The sequence below is a fragment of the Gossypium hirsutum genome, chromosome A08 (genome assembly GCF_007990345.1).
Source record: "Gossypium hirsutum isolate 1008001.06 chromosome A08, Gossypium_hirsutum_v2.1, whole genome shotgun sequence".
Lineage (NCBI taxonomy): Eukaryota > Viridiplantae > Streptophyta > Magnoliopsida > Malvales > Malvaceae > Gossypium > Gossypium hirsutum.
Genome location: NC_053431.1, coordinates 114,815,618 through 114,832,256, shown reverse-complemented (window position 1 = coordinate 114,832,256; position 16,639 = coordinate 114,815,618). Strand labels below are relative to the sequence as shown.

Genomic DNA, 16,639 nt, shown 5'->3' with positions numbered 1-16,639 from the left:
GTCAGAGCTCCCTGCCTAAAAGTTTATCCTTGCCAAGAAAGCGTTGGCTCAGGAGACAGATCTACGATCATATCAACACCTAACAATATCATGATTAGTGTAACTCGATCTCAAGCCACATTTGAAGCAGTGAACACCATGGTTATTAAGTCAACACATGGGATTTTTGTTCTACTTATTTTAAGAAGGATTAACTCTTGTTAAATCTATAGTACTTTTAAAATATTTAACTATTTATACCTAAAATTATAACTTATTTAATATGATATTTTTTAAAATATCCTCAAAAATACCGGTTAGCAAAACTATCAACAAAACTTTAAATAATTGTTACTTAGAGCACACTAAATTTGAAAATAGTTGGACAAAATAATATTGTACTATAACAAAAAATCGATCCACATTTTGATAAAAAGAGAGGAATGTTTGTTACTAAACCTTTCATTGCCATTTCTGAATTTTAAAACATTTTTTTGAGATCAACTAGCTCTTATTTTAAAACATATATATAATCATCGACATTATCGTTGGAGCAACTTCGCAATTTTTAATTAATAAAAGCTAGGTAGAAATTGACAGGAGACCTCAGCAATAATGTAATGAAGTATAAAGATTCCCATCCTTATTTAGAGTTTTTAAAGAAGCTCCATTGTTGATTTCTTCATAAATAAGTAGTTAAGTTGATTGTCTTATGCTCATAATTCATATGATTTTATCATAAAGCAGTTGGTCGGTTGCTAATCGGGGCGGTGCCAGTTCATTCTTGTAGGCCCTATGGCCGGTGCCGGCGATGCCTCTTTAACCTACGTTCTAGCTATTTTGCTTCATATATTTTGTATATATACACCTTCTTCATAGTATGTAAACTCATCAAAAGAAATTGATTAGGCACAGAGTTTCTTAGTCTTGAGCTTAGCTTTTAGGTGCATCTCTTTTGTTTTTGCGAGCCAAAATGGTTAAGTTAGCTTTTGGTAGCTTTGGTGATTCTTTCAGTGTCGGGTCCCTCAAGGCTTATTTGGCTGAATTCATTGCCACCTTGCTTTTTGTCTTTGCTGGTGTTGGATCGGCTATTGCTTATGGTAAGTGTGCAAAGCTATACCACCTTGTAAAGCACACATTACTATCATTATGAACACTAATTCATTTGAGTTGAACCAGATTGGACCTTTAAACAAGGGACAACTCTCTCTACGAGTTGATGTAATGGCTTTTTTTCTTTGTTTTTTAATATTTTATAGGTAAGCTCACTGCCGATGCAGCTCTAGACCCAGCGGGTTTAGTGGCTGTAGCAGTGGCTCATGCATTTGCCCTCTTCGTTGGGGTGTCCATTGCAGCCAACATCTCAGGTGGTCATTTGAATCCCGCCGTCACCTTTGGGTTAGCTGTTGGAGGCAACATCACCATCTTAACTACTATTTTCTACTGGATTGCTCAATGCTTTGGCTCCATCGTTGCTTGCCTTCTTCTCCAGTTTGTCACCAATGGCTTGGTATGGAACAACTTCACTATAACAATTAAAATCTCAAAACTGTTTCTAAATTAAAATTACAACTTGAACCTTGCAGAGCGTCCCAGCCCACGGCGTTGCTTCAGGAATGACGGCTGTGGAAGGCATGGTGATGGAGATTGTGATTACATTTGCACTCGTCTACACCGTTTATGCCACGGCAGCTGACCCAAAGAAGGGTTCTCTCGGAACAATTGCACCTATTGCAATTGGTTTCATTGTCGGTGCTAACATTTTAGCCGCTGGTCCATTCAGTGGTGGTTCAATGAACCCAGCCCGTTCTTTTGGACCAGCTGTGGTTAGTGGGAACTTGTCTGGTAACTGGATCTATTGGGTTGGCCCATTGATTGGAGGAGGGTTAGCTGGGCTGATTTATGGTGACATTTTCATTGGGTCATACTCCTCAGTACCAGTTTCTGGAGATTATGCTTAAAAAGTGTTTTGCTGTTCAGGGTTTCGGTTTTATCGAAATGTTTCCATTTCTTGCATAATGGGATTTGGCATTTGAGTGTGTTATGATTGGAGAAAAAAAGATTGTACTTGTTAATAAGGAAATGTAATTAAATATGTTTTGAGTTTAAAATTTATCAGTATTTCCCTTACTAATCTGTTTTAAAGAGCTTGCACAATACAATGAATGAATCATCTTTTCTTCAATCTTAAACCTTCATAGAAAATTAGAACATCAGCTTTGCTTTTGTCAAAGCAAAGAGAGATGTCGAAGAAAATTCAGCATTTTCTCCATCGCCATCTCTTGTGGCTCCTCTGGGTTTCGCAGGACGATCAACTTGGTTGTAGGGGATGTTGCAAACGCATTACGGGTTCGATCTATGTATGCTTTGGTTGTGATTTTTACCTCCATAGATCCTGTAACGAGCTTCCCAGAGAAATCCGAAATTTCTTTCACCCATGCCTTCTTCTTCTTACCATTTTAGATTACGAGTATATATGTAATGCTTGCTTCAAAACAGGCTCTGGTTTAAGCAACCGCTGTGAAAGGTGTGAGTTTGATATGCATGTTGCAGGCACCCAACGGACCACCATAGAAACTAAGGAGCTTTTTCAACATTTTACTCACTGGCATCCCTTAAAACTTCTTGCTCCCAATAATCATTTGGAAGTAGGGTGCGCCATATGGCAAGCTCTGCTTTGCCTCTGCCTTTGATTCTTTTGCCTATGGCTGCCAGGATTGCAACTTTTTCTTCCATCATTCATGCATGATCAACATTCCACGTCAAATCATTCATTTCTTTCATCCTTCATGTCCTCTGGTTTTACTCGCCGACGTACCTTGCCAATGTGAAGGTTGTGATGAAGCTAGCTCAGGCTTGGCCTTTCTATGCGGAAAGTGTAAATTCCAATTGGATGTCAAATGCGCCTTGCTTCCGACTGTAGAATCCAAAGATGCCGATAAGATTCAACATTCAGCCCACGAGCATCCACCAGCATCCCATGAAAGCAAGGAATTTGGCACTGAAGTTCGATGCAGAGCATGTGGAGAACATTGCTTATTAGCTCCTTGTTTTGGTTGTAGCAAAAGATCATGCGCCTTCTTTCTACACAGAAAGCGTGTTGTTGAGTTATACCGGAAATACATCATCGCTTTCATTCCCTACACCCTCTCACTCTACTCCTTGACTTACCTTACCAGTGTAAGGTTTGGGAGGTATTTTTTGCTATCAGTTGTTGATACCTCTGGAAGAACAAAAACAAGACCATTTTTCAGCATAGTAACAGTAGTTCAGAGGAGATTCTTAGCAGGGTCTCTAGTCTTGCGTTTAATATACGTAACATAGAACCTAACGCTGACAGAACAGAAGAGCTTCAGCGATTCACGTTAGTTGGAGTCCACCAACTTTGAGGTGGACTAAGTTCAACACGGATGGTGCCTCGAATGTGTCAGGTACTTGGTCTTCAATAAGTGGGGTTCTACGAGATTCATTTCCCAACTGGGTAGCTAGTTTCTGCAGGTCTATCGGTAGTGGTTCTGTTCTTAACTCCCAGTTGTGGGAAATCCTAGATGGCTTCAACGTAGCATGGCAAAGAGGTCTCTCCAAAGTAGTGGTGGAGTGTGATAATAGGGTGGCAACTGAGCTGCTCCAGGATGGTTCCAATGAAGACAATCCCTTGCTGTTGGTTCAAATGATTAAAGAAGTGTGCAACGAGAGTTGGACTGTGCGCTTTCAACATGTGTATCGCGAAGCTAATCAAGTGGCAGATTTTATGGCGAAACCATGCATCAGCAGAACACATGATTTAGAAGTTTTTGAAGACCCTTTCCCTGGTGTCCAACACTTATTTTTAAGTGACAAGAAGGGTATCACTTAAGTAAGAATCGTTAGAACTTAAGGCCTCTGTAGCCTTCCTTTTACTATAAAAGAGTTCACAACAAATATGAATTACTGTTAAATAAACAATTTCTCCTATTCACAAAACTATTCATTTTATATATATATTTTTAATTATCTAAAGTAGCACATGATTAAGCAAATAGGTATAATTTTATTTCAGATATTACCATCTGAATTTTTCAAAAGAGAAGAGTACAGTGGAAGGTACATTATTTTCTATTGGTGAGGCAAATTTTGCAATAGAAGCCACCCCTAATAAAGAGATTAAGTGGGTCAAGGAAAAGAAAAAAAAAGGATGCGGAAGGACTTATTAAGCAGCGTCAAAAGGAGTTAAAAGAAACTTGAAGAGGAACTAGAGCTAATAGATAGCAAATTAGAAATACTTAACATAAATCACTTTATGTACAGGTATTAACTTCGGTCTTGGAGGAAAATGAATAAGGATGATATTAAGGTAAATTCTTTTCAATAATGACTATTTGAGAATTCGAACTTGACTCATATATTTGAGAAAGAAATCTACTTCTATTTTTTTTTTATTTGTCAAGTTTATAAACCTTTTCGTTTTTACTCATTTTTCTGATTTAAAGGTTCCACACTCGGCTCCACTAATTCAACATACTACACTTTGGGCTTACTAAACAAAAAAAAAAGGGGGGGTCTGAAAGAAGAACTTAAGAAACAGAGGAAAAGTTAAAGAGTCTGGAGGAGGAACTGGAACGAGAAAATTGCAAATTAGGAAAACTTAAGACTGATCATTTCTTGTTCAAGTTTCAGCTCAGTCAAAAACATGGAGGAAAATATACTTGTGATGGGTCTTAGAGTTTGCAATGAGAAATGTATGAAGTCTGTATGGGTTAAATGCAGTGGAGCATGTGAGAGATATAGTTGTATGTATGTCCTAGATCAAGCAATAATCACGAAGCTAACACGCATTGATTCAAGTTGTGCAGGGACAAAACATTAATTAATCCAATAAGAAGCCTATTTTTATCAGCGAATCTGGATATATGTGCCTGAAATTCTATTATCTATGTCAAGTTCCTGAGCTATTTATAAATTGGAAGTTCATTGTTAAAGAAACTTCTGCATGAGATTTATTCATATAAGTATGAAGTTCATCTGGTTTAATTTAATTCTAATACTCCCAAACTTAATGAAATGACTATAAATGGCCCTCAATTAGTTCTGAGTTCTTAGAAATTTTTATTTGATGGTGGGAGACTTTCTAACACATCAATGTTCTTTTCCTATGGGATATCCTTTGGGCAGTGATAACGTGTGGAAGTGATTTAATCAACTCTTTTTATCTTTATTTTCGTCACATTCGGTGACGTCTCTAGAAAACAAGCAAAAACCCATGGCTCAATCTTCTCAGCTTGTCAAGCTTCAATTTTTTCCAGGTTTTTTGTTAAGCTTCCATTTTGTTCATTGGAGATTTCATAAAGTTCCCATTGTGATTTTCTTTTGTAAGTTCCTCCAATTTTTTGTTTAGTAAAGTTTCCATTTGGATCTCTTGGAGCCTATTCCATTTTTAGTCTTATAAAACTTACTTTTGGGTTTTATAAGGTTTTCATATTTGCATTTAACGCTTCCTAAACATATTTATATCCATTTGTTTGGTTTAACAAGAGTTCCTCTATTTTTGGATTCCTTAAAGCTTCCATCTTTGAGCCCATTAAAGATTTCCAAACACATTTACCTCAATTTTGGGGTTTATTGAACCTCCACAATTTTTTAGGGCTTCATAAACCTTTCATTCTTAGTCTCTCGAAACCCCTCAACACCCAGATTTGATAGTTTAGATTTCGTAGTCATATTTTTACAATCACAGACCTCAGATTTTGTACTCACAATTCTTCTGTCACAAACATCAGATTTTGTAATCGTGATTCTACATTCACAAACTTCACATCTTGTAGCATGATGTTGCATCCATAGATCTTTGATAAATCTAGTTTTGAATTATGTTATTTATATTTTTAATTATAATATTTATACTTATATTTCATTTATTATGTACTTAGAGAATAATCGAAGAAAAAGGGATTTAAAGTTTCTTTTTGACAATTTTTTTTTTTGCAGTTTGAATTTTCAACAAAGTGCAATTTCAATATTTTATTCATAACTTAAGCTACATGCCTTCGTTTTGGGCTCATAACATATTGATTCGAAGAGAATTGAAAGATCTAACTGAAGTTATTTCATAGCTTGTGCCCAAAAAGTGTTAGGAAGACACTAAAAATGACTTGAAAGTTTGACGCGAAGATTGTTAAGATATCTTGAAATTTTGTGCTTTATTTAATTAATGGCACTTTTTGTATTTTCTCCAATATATTATTTTCCCCCATAAATAGACATTATTATTAGGCTAAGATTGAGGGGAGATTTAGAGATAATTGTTCTTAGTTTTATCTAGTTTTCTTTATTTTATGAGTTTCTAAATCTTCTTTTCTAGCCAAAAGTTTTATTAAATCTTGGTTTAATAAATTCGCGAAAATTATTTGCGATTTAATTCTTCTTTGTTCTTTTCTAATCATGTATCTTTGATTATAATTACAATTGCTTAGGTTTATTAAATACGTGGTCAGTATTTGATAGCTTAGAATAATTGACTTGTCAATTAGAATAATTAAATTCGTAATTATTTAATTCGTTCTAATACTAGCCACTAATTGCATAAATTATTTATGTTGTAGTTTACGATTATGTGGTATGAATGTGTAATCTAGCTTAAATGAACTCTACTAAGGTGACTTTGTTTGTTAGAATTAGGCCTCTCATTTTTTAATGTTGTCGGTAAGTTACAGGGTTATTTATCACTTAGGGAATTAATTTCAAACGAGCTGCCTCTTGGTTACCAAACAGGTAAGGAGAGATTGGTTGCCCGTCATTAAGTCAACAACTAGAATTAATTTATTAAAAGCATTAAAACTATCTTTGCGTCGATGATCAAATCCTCAAATTAAACATAGATTTTACCTTTGGCTAAAGTTTCTTCTCATGATTTTTTTTATTTTACTTTTTGATCTCTTTCTCTCTCTCTCTCTCTTTTTACTTTGTTTTATTTTTAATTTTAATTTTAAACCCCATTTATTTTTATTTTTATTAAAGAAATAAAATTATTATCGGTCTTTATAGATATGACCTACTTGCTACTATCTACTAATTTATATTTTCAAATAGGTTTTATTTTTGTAGCTCTCTACAGCCTAACAACCTCATATTTGTAGTCACAATTCTACAACCGCGACTTCTACTTCTACAGACCAATTTGCGGTTATAACTTCTATGGTGTTCTTGGTGGAGCTTTGGCTCTTTTTTTTCATGTTGTTTGCAGGTGTAATAAGTACTAAACGTAACATGTTTTTACCTCTTTCTTAATTCATTTTTGGGTGATTATTTGATGTTAATTGTGAATTTTATGCTCCTAATCTTTTAAATTCTTGTTTTTATACTTAATAGAGCATTTGAGAGCAAACTGAGTGAAAACTGAAAAATTGAAGCAAGCTACAGGAGCCACACAGGCTGACCCATTCCACACGGATGTGTGGTAGGCCGTGTTGATTTCACGGAATTGCACATTGAATAGTGGAAAATACGATTTTTAGGTTTTTCAAGCATTAATTTAAGATGTATATATGATAAAAATAAGAAAATAAGAGTGAGTTGTCATAGAATACTCAATAAAATAACTCGAAAAATACCATTAAAGCCAATTTTGAAGCGAATTTCTGTTAAGATTGAATATTCGCATTTGATTTCTTAGGAGATTATCATGAGCTTCTTTGTTTCTTTCGGCCATACTGTGATTTGGATGTTTTTATTTTCAAGTATAAACTAATTTTCTAAATACCTACGGAGAGATGAACCCTATGATGAATTTTGTCTTTTGATTTTTTATTTTTACGTAATAAATACTTAGATCTTATTCTCTGTTATGGGTGCTTAATTCTAGGTTTGATATTTCTAGATTATTAATCCATATCTGATGTGCTTAAATCAAAGGACGAATAAACCTTGTTTAAGAGTAGATCGTTCATAATCGAATGGAGTTGCATGCAATCCAAGAAATAGGATGACACAAATCTACCAGATTAGAGTCAAATTTAATAAGGGAATCCAAAGCACGAGTTAATGCGATAATAGGGGTTTTAATTAAAAAGAAATTTCAATTAATCAATCTAGAGTCAGTTGTTCTTACTCTCGAAAGAGATATTAGTATAATTTAGGGATTTCTACGGATCATGTTACTAAGTAAAGACATTGCTAATTTAGATTGATAGTGACAGATGAAATTTAAGTGAATTCTTTCATAAGTATTGTTTTACTTTTTGGTTGTTAATCGATTATTTTCTTGTTTTGATTTTTTGCCCTATTCGTTAGTTAATTAATTTAATTAATTTTAGTTTTTAATCAATCACTCGAATTATTCAATTAAATAATAGAACGACAGTAATTACTAGTACTTTTAGTCTTTGTGGGAACGACAATATCTTTGCTCACCGTAGCTATACTTTTTAATCGATAGGTGTACTTACCTTAGTTAAATTTTTAGTTAGTTCACAATGCATTAGAGTGTAACTCTCATATTTTTCATGGTGAAGCTCTAGTTCTCTTTCATATCTTTTATGAGTTTAACTCTTATGATTAGGTAATACCTAGACCTGTTCATGGGTTGAACTACCCACTCAGACTCGAAGGTTGACTCTAAATTTAGGAGGATTTGAATAAAAATTAAGCTCATTTAAAATATGTGTAAGGCTTGAGTTTGAACATTCAAGATAATACCTAATTGAAAGTACAATAGTTAATTAAAATTTTATTATGAAATATTATAATATTTATATTTTAAATAATCCATGTGAAAATGCAAATAAAAAATTAAAATAGAGAAAATAATTTATATTTACTCTTTATTGATATTAATATTTTTTATATTTTAAATTTAAACTTAAACTTCTATATTTATATATTATACTAGAAATTATTATAGTTATATTTATATAAAATTAATAAATTAATTTAATATTTTATAATTTTATAATTTCATGTGCATAACACCATGCCGTTAAAACTAACCACTTTTATTTAAACTTAAATTAATAATTTTATAAAATAATTTTAATATTTTATTTAAAATTAAATTAATAATTTTTTAAAATTAGAATTCACATTATATTAATTTATATTAAAATTTGTAAAATTTCAATATATAATTTTTATTAATTTATTTAAAATTAATTAAAATTTCTATATTTAAGTATGTAAGTTGAATTAATTTATTTCAATTTGAATGAACTAAATATATAAAATTGAAGTTTATCATTTTAATTAAAATACAGTACTTTAATTCAAAATTAAGGTATCAAATTTTAAACTTGCAGATTAACTTTTTCTAAATAAAAATGTTTACAAGAAAAAGAATTAATTTTAATTAGTATACAACTACTATACTTTTAATTAAAAAATCAAAATTTAAAATATCTTGTATTTTAATTAAAATGTCAAATTTTTTGTGGGCACTATTTCAAACGATTACATTTATTTTTACACTTAGATGACTATTATGTTTTCATAATTATTATTAATTTAATTTAAATATAAAAAAATTATATAATATAATATTGTAATCATTCTTTTAATTTTAAAAGTTATTTCAACTTACGTATCAATTCACGATTTAGTAAATATTTTAAATTATTCTAAACTAAAATATTTAAATTAATAAAATGTTTAATAAATAAAATTAAGTAAACAAATGACACCAAAAATTGTTTACGGAATTAGGTTTTCCTATATATGTGGAACCTAATTTAATGAGTAATTTCACTATATTTAATCCTCGATACAACAAGTGAATCAAGTACTTTTATCACTCCGCAAGTATAAAGACCTCACATTTGTACTTAAAAATTAAAACATTTACCTCTAAATTTCCCTTACTATGAACATAAACGGTTTACTTTCAAATGCACTTAAAAACATGTTCTTCTCTGAACAATAAAGTATTCTTTCAGTACATAAATTTATACGGGTTTCTCAATATATAGAAATTTTTGAGATTTGCTAATATATTAAAGATTAATTACAATTAAAGTAGCAACTATAAAATAGCAAAATTCAATATTTTAATAAAGACCAATGTAAAGTGCACTATTAGAGATTCATTCTCTAATAGTATCTTCAATGTGATTCGAATTTGTTCACAACAATCCAAAGAATTTAATTGATTGATCCAAATCAATTCGATCTCCAAAAAAAATTATTTTAAAATGATTGATGTTGAAATTTAAACTTATATACTACTAAAATATTTACAAAATTCAAAGCTCAATAAATTTGTTTTAATAAATTACTCATTTCAAATATAACAAATAATATTCTATCCAATGATAAAAGAGGTAACAATTTTTTTTTTGGTAGAAAAAATTACAACTTAGAAATCAAACATTAAGTAAACTTGAAACATTATCCTGGTCTATTAACCGCAATCCTGGGTCCCTATCTCTTCTGAGCTTAACTATCTTATCTGCAATTTCATTCTCTTCTCTTGGGATATGTTGAAGGTTCCAGTGACCCAGTAACTTTAAACTCAAAAGAATTCTAGTAATTAAGGCAGAATTAGAGCCTTTTCGAATTCCTTCATGAATAAGGTTAACCGCTTCAAGATTGTTTGTCTGGATAAGAACTTTCCAAAAGCCACGATCAAGGGCAATTTGAAACCCATCTAGAATGCCCCATAGTTCTGAATCAATAACTTCACAAATTCCCAAATACCTCGAATAGCCCACGATCCCAGTTCCCTTCTGATCCCGCAGAAGTCCTCCTAATGCAGCAAACATATCTTCATATTTGACCGATCCATCAGTGTTCAAATATACCCAACCCTCCAAAGAGTCAGAAACCAGCTTCGTCTGTGAGAGTTTAGTGTCCATTGATCTGTAAACCGAAACATACTGATTCGCCCAACATAAGAAAGCTTTGATAACCTCATTTTTACTCCAAGAAAGACCTTGAAATATACGAAGATTTCGGTTTTTCCATAGGTGCCAAATGATAATCCCAAATAGACAAGGCCAATTGACTCCACTTACTAGCTTCACAGCCTACTGATTTCGTAGGTTAAGATCCATCCAATCATGAAGAGATCCTGTAAAAAAAAATAAATTGCATACATGTAAGGACTATCTACATCCATACCTCCATTGCCGTTGTGCAATCTCAAAGCACATGAAGGATATTCTCATAATTATGGCCACAAGTGCCACAAGCAGTGTCAGAACCCAGTCCTCTTCATATTCTTTCAACATTGGTGAGCAAACGGTGCTTAATAACAAGCCAAATGAACACTCGAACTCTTTGCGGCCCAATATAATTCCAAGGTATCTTCCATACATCTTCTTTCCCATGCCAAGAAAGCTCTCGAAGTTTAATGTACGCACTTTTAACAGAAAAAGCACCCAATGTCGTTCCTCTCCCAAATAATTCTATCCATACCTGAATTTGGCTGGAGTGGTGGAATCCCTACAATTTGTTGAATGATGTCTTCAGGTAACCAAAGGCGAAAAAAGTCCAGATTCCAATCCCCATTCTCCGTGACCATTTCGCTGAGGGAACGATCCATATCCAATCTAGTAGTGGAGACTATTTTTTTGGATAATGGTCCCATCTTAGGCACCTGCGAATCCTTCCAGCAGTTAATATTATGCCCATCCCCAACTGACCAGGGTAAATTTTCCAGTACAAGTGGCCAAATCTTCGACAAAGATCTCCACAAGAAATTACACTATCCCCTCGATAAAGACTCTGGTAAACCGCTTTGAACCCCATATTTGGACCGTAGCACATTGACCCATAAAGAGGAATGATCAGTCACTAATTTGAATCATAGCTTCATTATGAAACAGGTATTATGATCATGAAGAGCCCTTATACCAAGCCCACCATGCGATTTGGGTTGGCATATAGAATCCTAGCTCACTAAGGCAATCTTCTTACAAGAATTAGTGGAACCCCATATGAATTTTCTAACCATAGCTTCAATCTCGTCACACAAGCCTTTAAGGATCAACATCGATTACATAAAGCAGCCCAGGATTGAAAGTATTACCGCTTGAGCTAAAGTAATTCTGCCAGCAAAAGAGAGTTATTGAGCGTCCCAACTGCACAATTTACTCCGCACTTTATCAACAACCAAGCGCAAAGTATTATTAGTAACCTTCTCATGAAAGAGAGGAACCCCTAAATACGAACCAAGATTCTGCACCACTTGAAACCCAAGAATTCCTCTAATACGCCTTTGAATGTCTTCATCTACCCCTTTAAAAAACACCATGTTTGTCTTCTGAAAATTAAATTTATGTCTCGAAAGACCACAAAAGATGCCTAAAACATCCTTAATAATTTGTGCCTGCTCCTCCTTTGCCTGCCCAAAAATAATCAAATCATCTGTAAAAAAGAGATGAGATAGAGATGGACCTGATCTAGTAAGCCGAATGGGAGACCATCTACCATCAGCCATCGCTGCATTAATACCATGCCCTAACCACTCTACACACAGGATAAAAAGATAGGGTGACAAAGGGTATCCTTGACAAACTTCTCTTGCTGGTTTAAACTTTTGGGAAGGCACTCCATTCCAAGGCACCTACATAGTTGAACCAGAAATAGCTGACATAATAACATTGCGGAGAAAGTTAGGAATGCCTGCAGCCTGAAAAAAAACATCAATGAAATCCCAACGAACACGATCATAGGCCTTTTTGAGATCAATTTTAATAGCCATCCACCTTTTACTCTTTTGCTTGCTCTTCATAGAGTGAATGACTTCTTGGGCAATGATGATATTATTATTTATGTTCCTTCCGGCGACAAATCCTGCTTGTTTAGGTTCTATGATCTTTGGAAAGACCATTTTAAACCTTTTAGCAATGACTTTCATCACAAGCTTGTAAAGGACTGAACAAAGGCTAATGGGCCGAAATTACGAGAAATATTCTAGATGTTACACTTTAGGAATAAGGACAATAAGAGAATTATTGAAGTCTGGATCAATCTTTTCACTAGAGAAAATCCTTTTGACCCAATCACAAACCGAAAGGCCCACCAATTCCCACTGGCTCTGATAAAAAATAGCGTGCACGTTATCACTACTTGGAGCTTTTAAATGCGCCATATCAAAAAGAGCCTTTCTAATCTCCTCATCTGAAACAAACCTACTAAGAAACTAGATCTCTTCCTGCTCGAGAGGCGGGAAATCACCACACCCAAGACTACCCATATTTATAGGTTGCTCCCCATAAAGATTTTTGTAAAAGTTAACCGCTTCTTGTTTCAAAACATCTTCATCCATAATTCATTCCCCTGCTTGATTCTTCAGAGTTACAATCCGATTGTGCTTTCTTCTTTGCAAAGTTCGCCTATGAAAAAACCTTGTGTTACGATCACCAAAAACAAACCAATCACACCTAGCCTTCTGCCACCAAAGAGGCTCCTTACGATGTAACATTGACTCTAGCTCTTCTCAGATTTCTAACTCGATCTGATTCAAAAAAGTCGAGTTTCTTCGATCAATTACCTTTTGTACATTATCCAGCTTTTCCTTCAAAAGATACTTCTGATGCATAATGTGACCATAAACCTCCTTATTCCATAGTTCACTCGATTAGTGAAAGTCGCATGAGTTAGTGACATATCTTCCATAAACTTCTAGTTCTTTTTAACAAACTCAGAAAACCCCGGATGCTCTACCCAACCAGCTAAAAACCAAAAAGGTCTTATAGACGAAGACTGAACAATAGGCATAAGAGACAATTTCAGTGGTTTGTGATCTGATTTAAGCTTTTGGAGATGAAAAACTTTGGACGAAGGAAACTTCTGACTCCAAGCATCATTACAAATTGCTCTGTCAAGTCTATCAAAAACTCCACCTCTATTCCAAGTAAAATTAGGCCCACTAAAACCCAGATCATGCAAACCCATGGAATCCATGAGCTCGCTAAAAAGAACACATCTTTTCCCGATAACTCGACCACCTCTTTTTTCACACGAAGCTAAAATAGCGTTAAAATCACCAATCGCTAACCGCGAACCCATAATTGCTTCCGTTTCTGACCATTAGGACTGTCGTATACGAAAGTGACCAAAATCGATTGCCGATAAAACATCCCAAAAATTCTAAGAAGAATAAATTAGGGGTGATCCCCCAAGATATCAACAGTAATGGAGTCTTTCTAACTAATCAAAATACCACCCGAGAAACCCACAGCCTTCACGCGATGTGAAAACTCAAAGACGAGCTTAACAATAATAGAATCAGCTTTGGGTCCACTTACCCTTGTTTTTAAAAGGCCAACCAAATTAGGCTTATGCTTTCTATTATACTCCTAAAAGATACGAGAGAATTTCAAACTGACGCAACCTTGACAATTCCAACAAAAAATAATAAAATTCATAGATAACAAAATAAAAAAATAAAAAAATTACCGCCAAATTATGCAGGTGTGGAGTCAGGTCCACCAGTCTGTCCTTCAGCACGCCTTCCAATAATATCCGATCCAGGCCCACCTAGCGAATTAACAAGATTGACCATGGAGCTTATAGCATTTGATAATAGAATTCGAGAAATTCCAGCATTTTTTAATCTACCGCCCTTGTCCTTAAAAGAACGATTAAATGAAGCTCCCTCACGATTATTACCAACTTTATTCTCCGAACCTCGTCCTCTAGAAACAGAAAAAGATTTATTAGAACAAATTGAAATATTTTTCTTGTTACCTTTAGGCGTTTTATCCATATTTTTATCTTTAATAATAATCGCCAAATGATGCTTTGGGTCTAAAAAGTTAGCATATAAATTGACCACCAATTCATTAGATCCTTCGAACATGGGGTTATTAAGAACCAAATTGTCCTTCCTAAATTCTGGAAGACCCGAAAGCTCCTTTTCCAATTACTGCTCAAATAAAACATTCAAAGAGGACCCATTAGAAATTAAAGGATCATTCAGCCCAGCTTGTTCCCTACTTGGCCCACCAATCGATCCATTTGACAGCCCACCAGCTTACGCCACTCCCTCTTTTAAATTAACAAGCCCTGTAGATAGTACAAAAGAAACAGAATTAGTAAAATTACAAAATTGGTCCTTGTCTTTTTGCGAAAAATCACCAAACCTCACAGGCCTCTTTCCCATCGGCTTAGACCCACTTTCCCCATTGTCCAGGCCTGCTTCAGCAGCAACCAGACCACTCACTCCTGAGCCCAAAATAGGCCTGACCACATCCATAGAGCTTACCTCAGCACCACGGGCCACCTCCACCTGAAGCCCTTTTGACTAAATCCCTATTCTCTTTAAAATTACCCCTAATTCAACACGGCTTCTATCTTTCCCACTCCCAGAACCCCAACGGCTTCATTAAGACCACTTCTTGAATTATTTCCCTCAATTAAAGGCGTGAACCTAGATCCCAACGGATCTTTATCTAAATTTGCAACCCCGTTAGCCCTAAAATCACGTAATTCCTTCCATGATTTTCTCTCAACTAACATCCGTGGTCCGAAATCATTGTTCTTTCCATCTCCACCCCCATCGACGGTTTCTCTAGAAATCACCACCGTCGGGGCCTCCATACCTTCCAAAACTGTCTCTGGCCTCTCTAAAATTGCACCAACTCCCACCAACGAACACAATTCTTTGACGTGCCCATATCATCCACAACTGAAACAAACCGTTGGGAGAGATTCATATTCTACCCGTTGGATGTCATCGTCGACCAAAACCTTTGAGGTAAGAGGTTTGTCGAGATTGACGAACACTGCCAATCGGGTAAACCTTCCTCGGGTATTGTTGTCGGTTTGAAAATCTAATTTGACATCTTTTTCGATTAAACCCTAACTGCTTCAATGATTTTCCTCTTGTACAGATAACCCGGAAGCCCTGGTAGATGGATCCAAGCCAATACCACGCTGGGATAAGGCTGTGCTGGATTAAACGTTTTCGTCCAACGCTGTACAGTAGGGTATTGCCCGAAAATTATCCACGGACCTTGAGTTAAAACTTTATTATAATCTTCCATGTCCTGAAACTAAACAAAAAAATAACCATTAGTAATATCCATTAGATGAAAGGATTTTGTATGTTTCCAGAGGTTGAGTATGTGGTTATAAAGCCCGTTATAACCAATGTTTCGCCCGAGCAATTTAAGAACAACCGTTGATTCCATTTCCTTGAAGAGAATATCTTTAATGCGCTCCGAAAAAGCAATTGCCGGAATCCCATTAACCATTGAGGTATTCATGTCACCATCCAGAATTTCTAAGTCACCTTCATTCCTTCCGAGATTCCTTGCCGGATTTCCATCAGAGGAGGCCACTCCGCAGCCCAAAAGTTTGTCTTTAAACGACATCATCGGCTGTTGCTCAGAATCCACCACCATATTAGTTTCTTCAATAACAACGGCTTCCTTGAAACGTACTTTTTTGGTATTCAATCACCGACATCACAAGGATCACTCATGATACTTAAAATGCTTAATTGTTAACCTCCACCGAGGAGGTAACCATTTTGATTTGACACTTAGACCACCACTCCAAAAACTTTCAACAGTAACAAGCAAACACTAGAGTGAAATAATAAATCATTTATTAGTGATAATACTTGCTAAAAAGTAGGCAATAATGTATATATTGAAGAAGTTGAAGTTGAAGTTGATGAAAAGACAAATGGTGTATTTCAAAGTTGAAAATACTAAGAGCTGCTCCACTTTAAATTGTGCTTGAA

At 34.7% G+C, this 16,639-nt stretch overlaps 1 protein-coding gene and 1 long non-coding RNA gene across 2 annotated transcripts; both read left to right on the top strand.

Annotated features, from left to right (window-relative positions):
- The first annotated feature begins 686 nt into the window (after positions 1–686).
- Positions 687–2,090, top strand: LOC107934072 (probable aquaporin TIP-type RB7-5A). The gene is made up of 3 exons (XM_016866419.2): positions 687–1,079; positions 1,239–1,489; positions 1,566–2,090. Exons 1-3 carry the CDS (start codon positions 953–955, stop codon positions 1,938–1,940), a joined length of 753 nt encoding a protein of 250 aa, XP_016721908.1. The 5' UTR covers positions 687–952; the 3' UTR covers positions 1,941–2,090.
- Positions 2,091–11,788: 9,698 nt separating this feature from the next.
- LOC121204629 (uncharacterized) lies at positions 11,789–16,101 on the top strand. The gene is made up of 2 exons (XR_005899808.1): positions 11,789–15,646; positions 15,783–16,101. It is a non-coding gene; the product is annotated as an uncharacterized lncRNA (long non-coding RNA).
- The last annotated feature ends 538 nt before the right edge of the window (positions 16,102–16,639 follow it).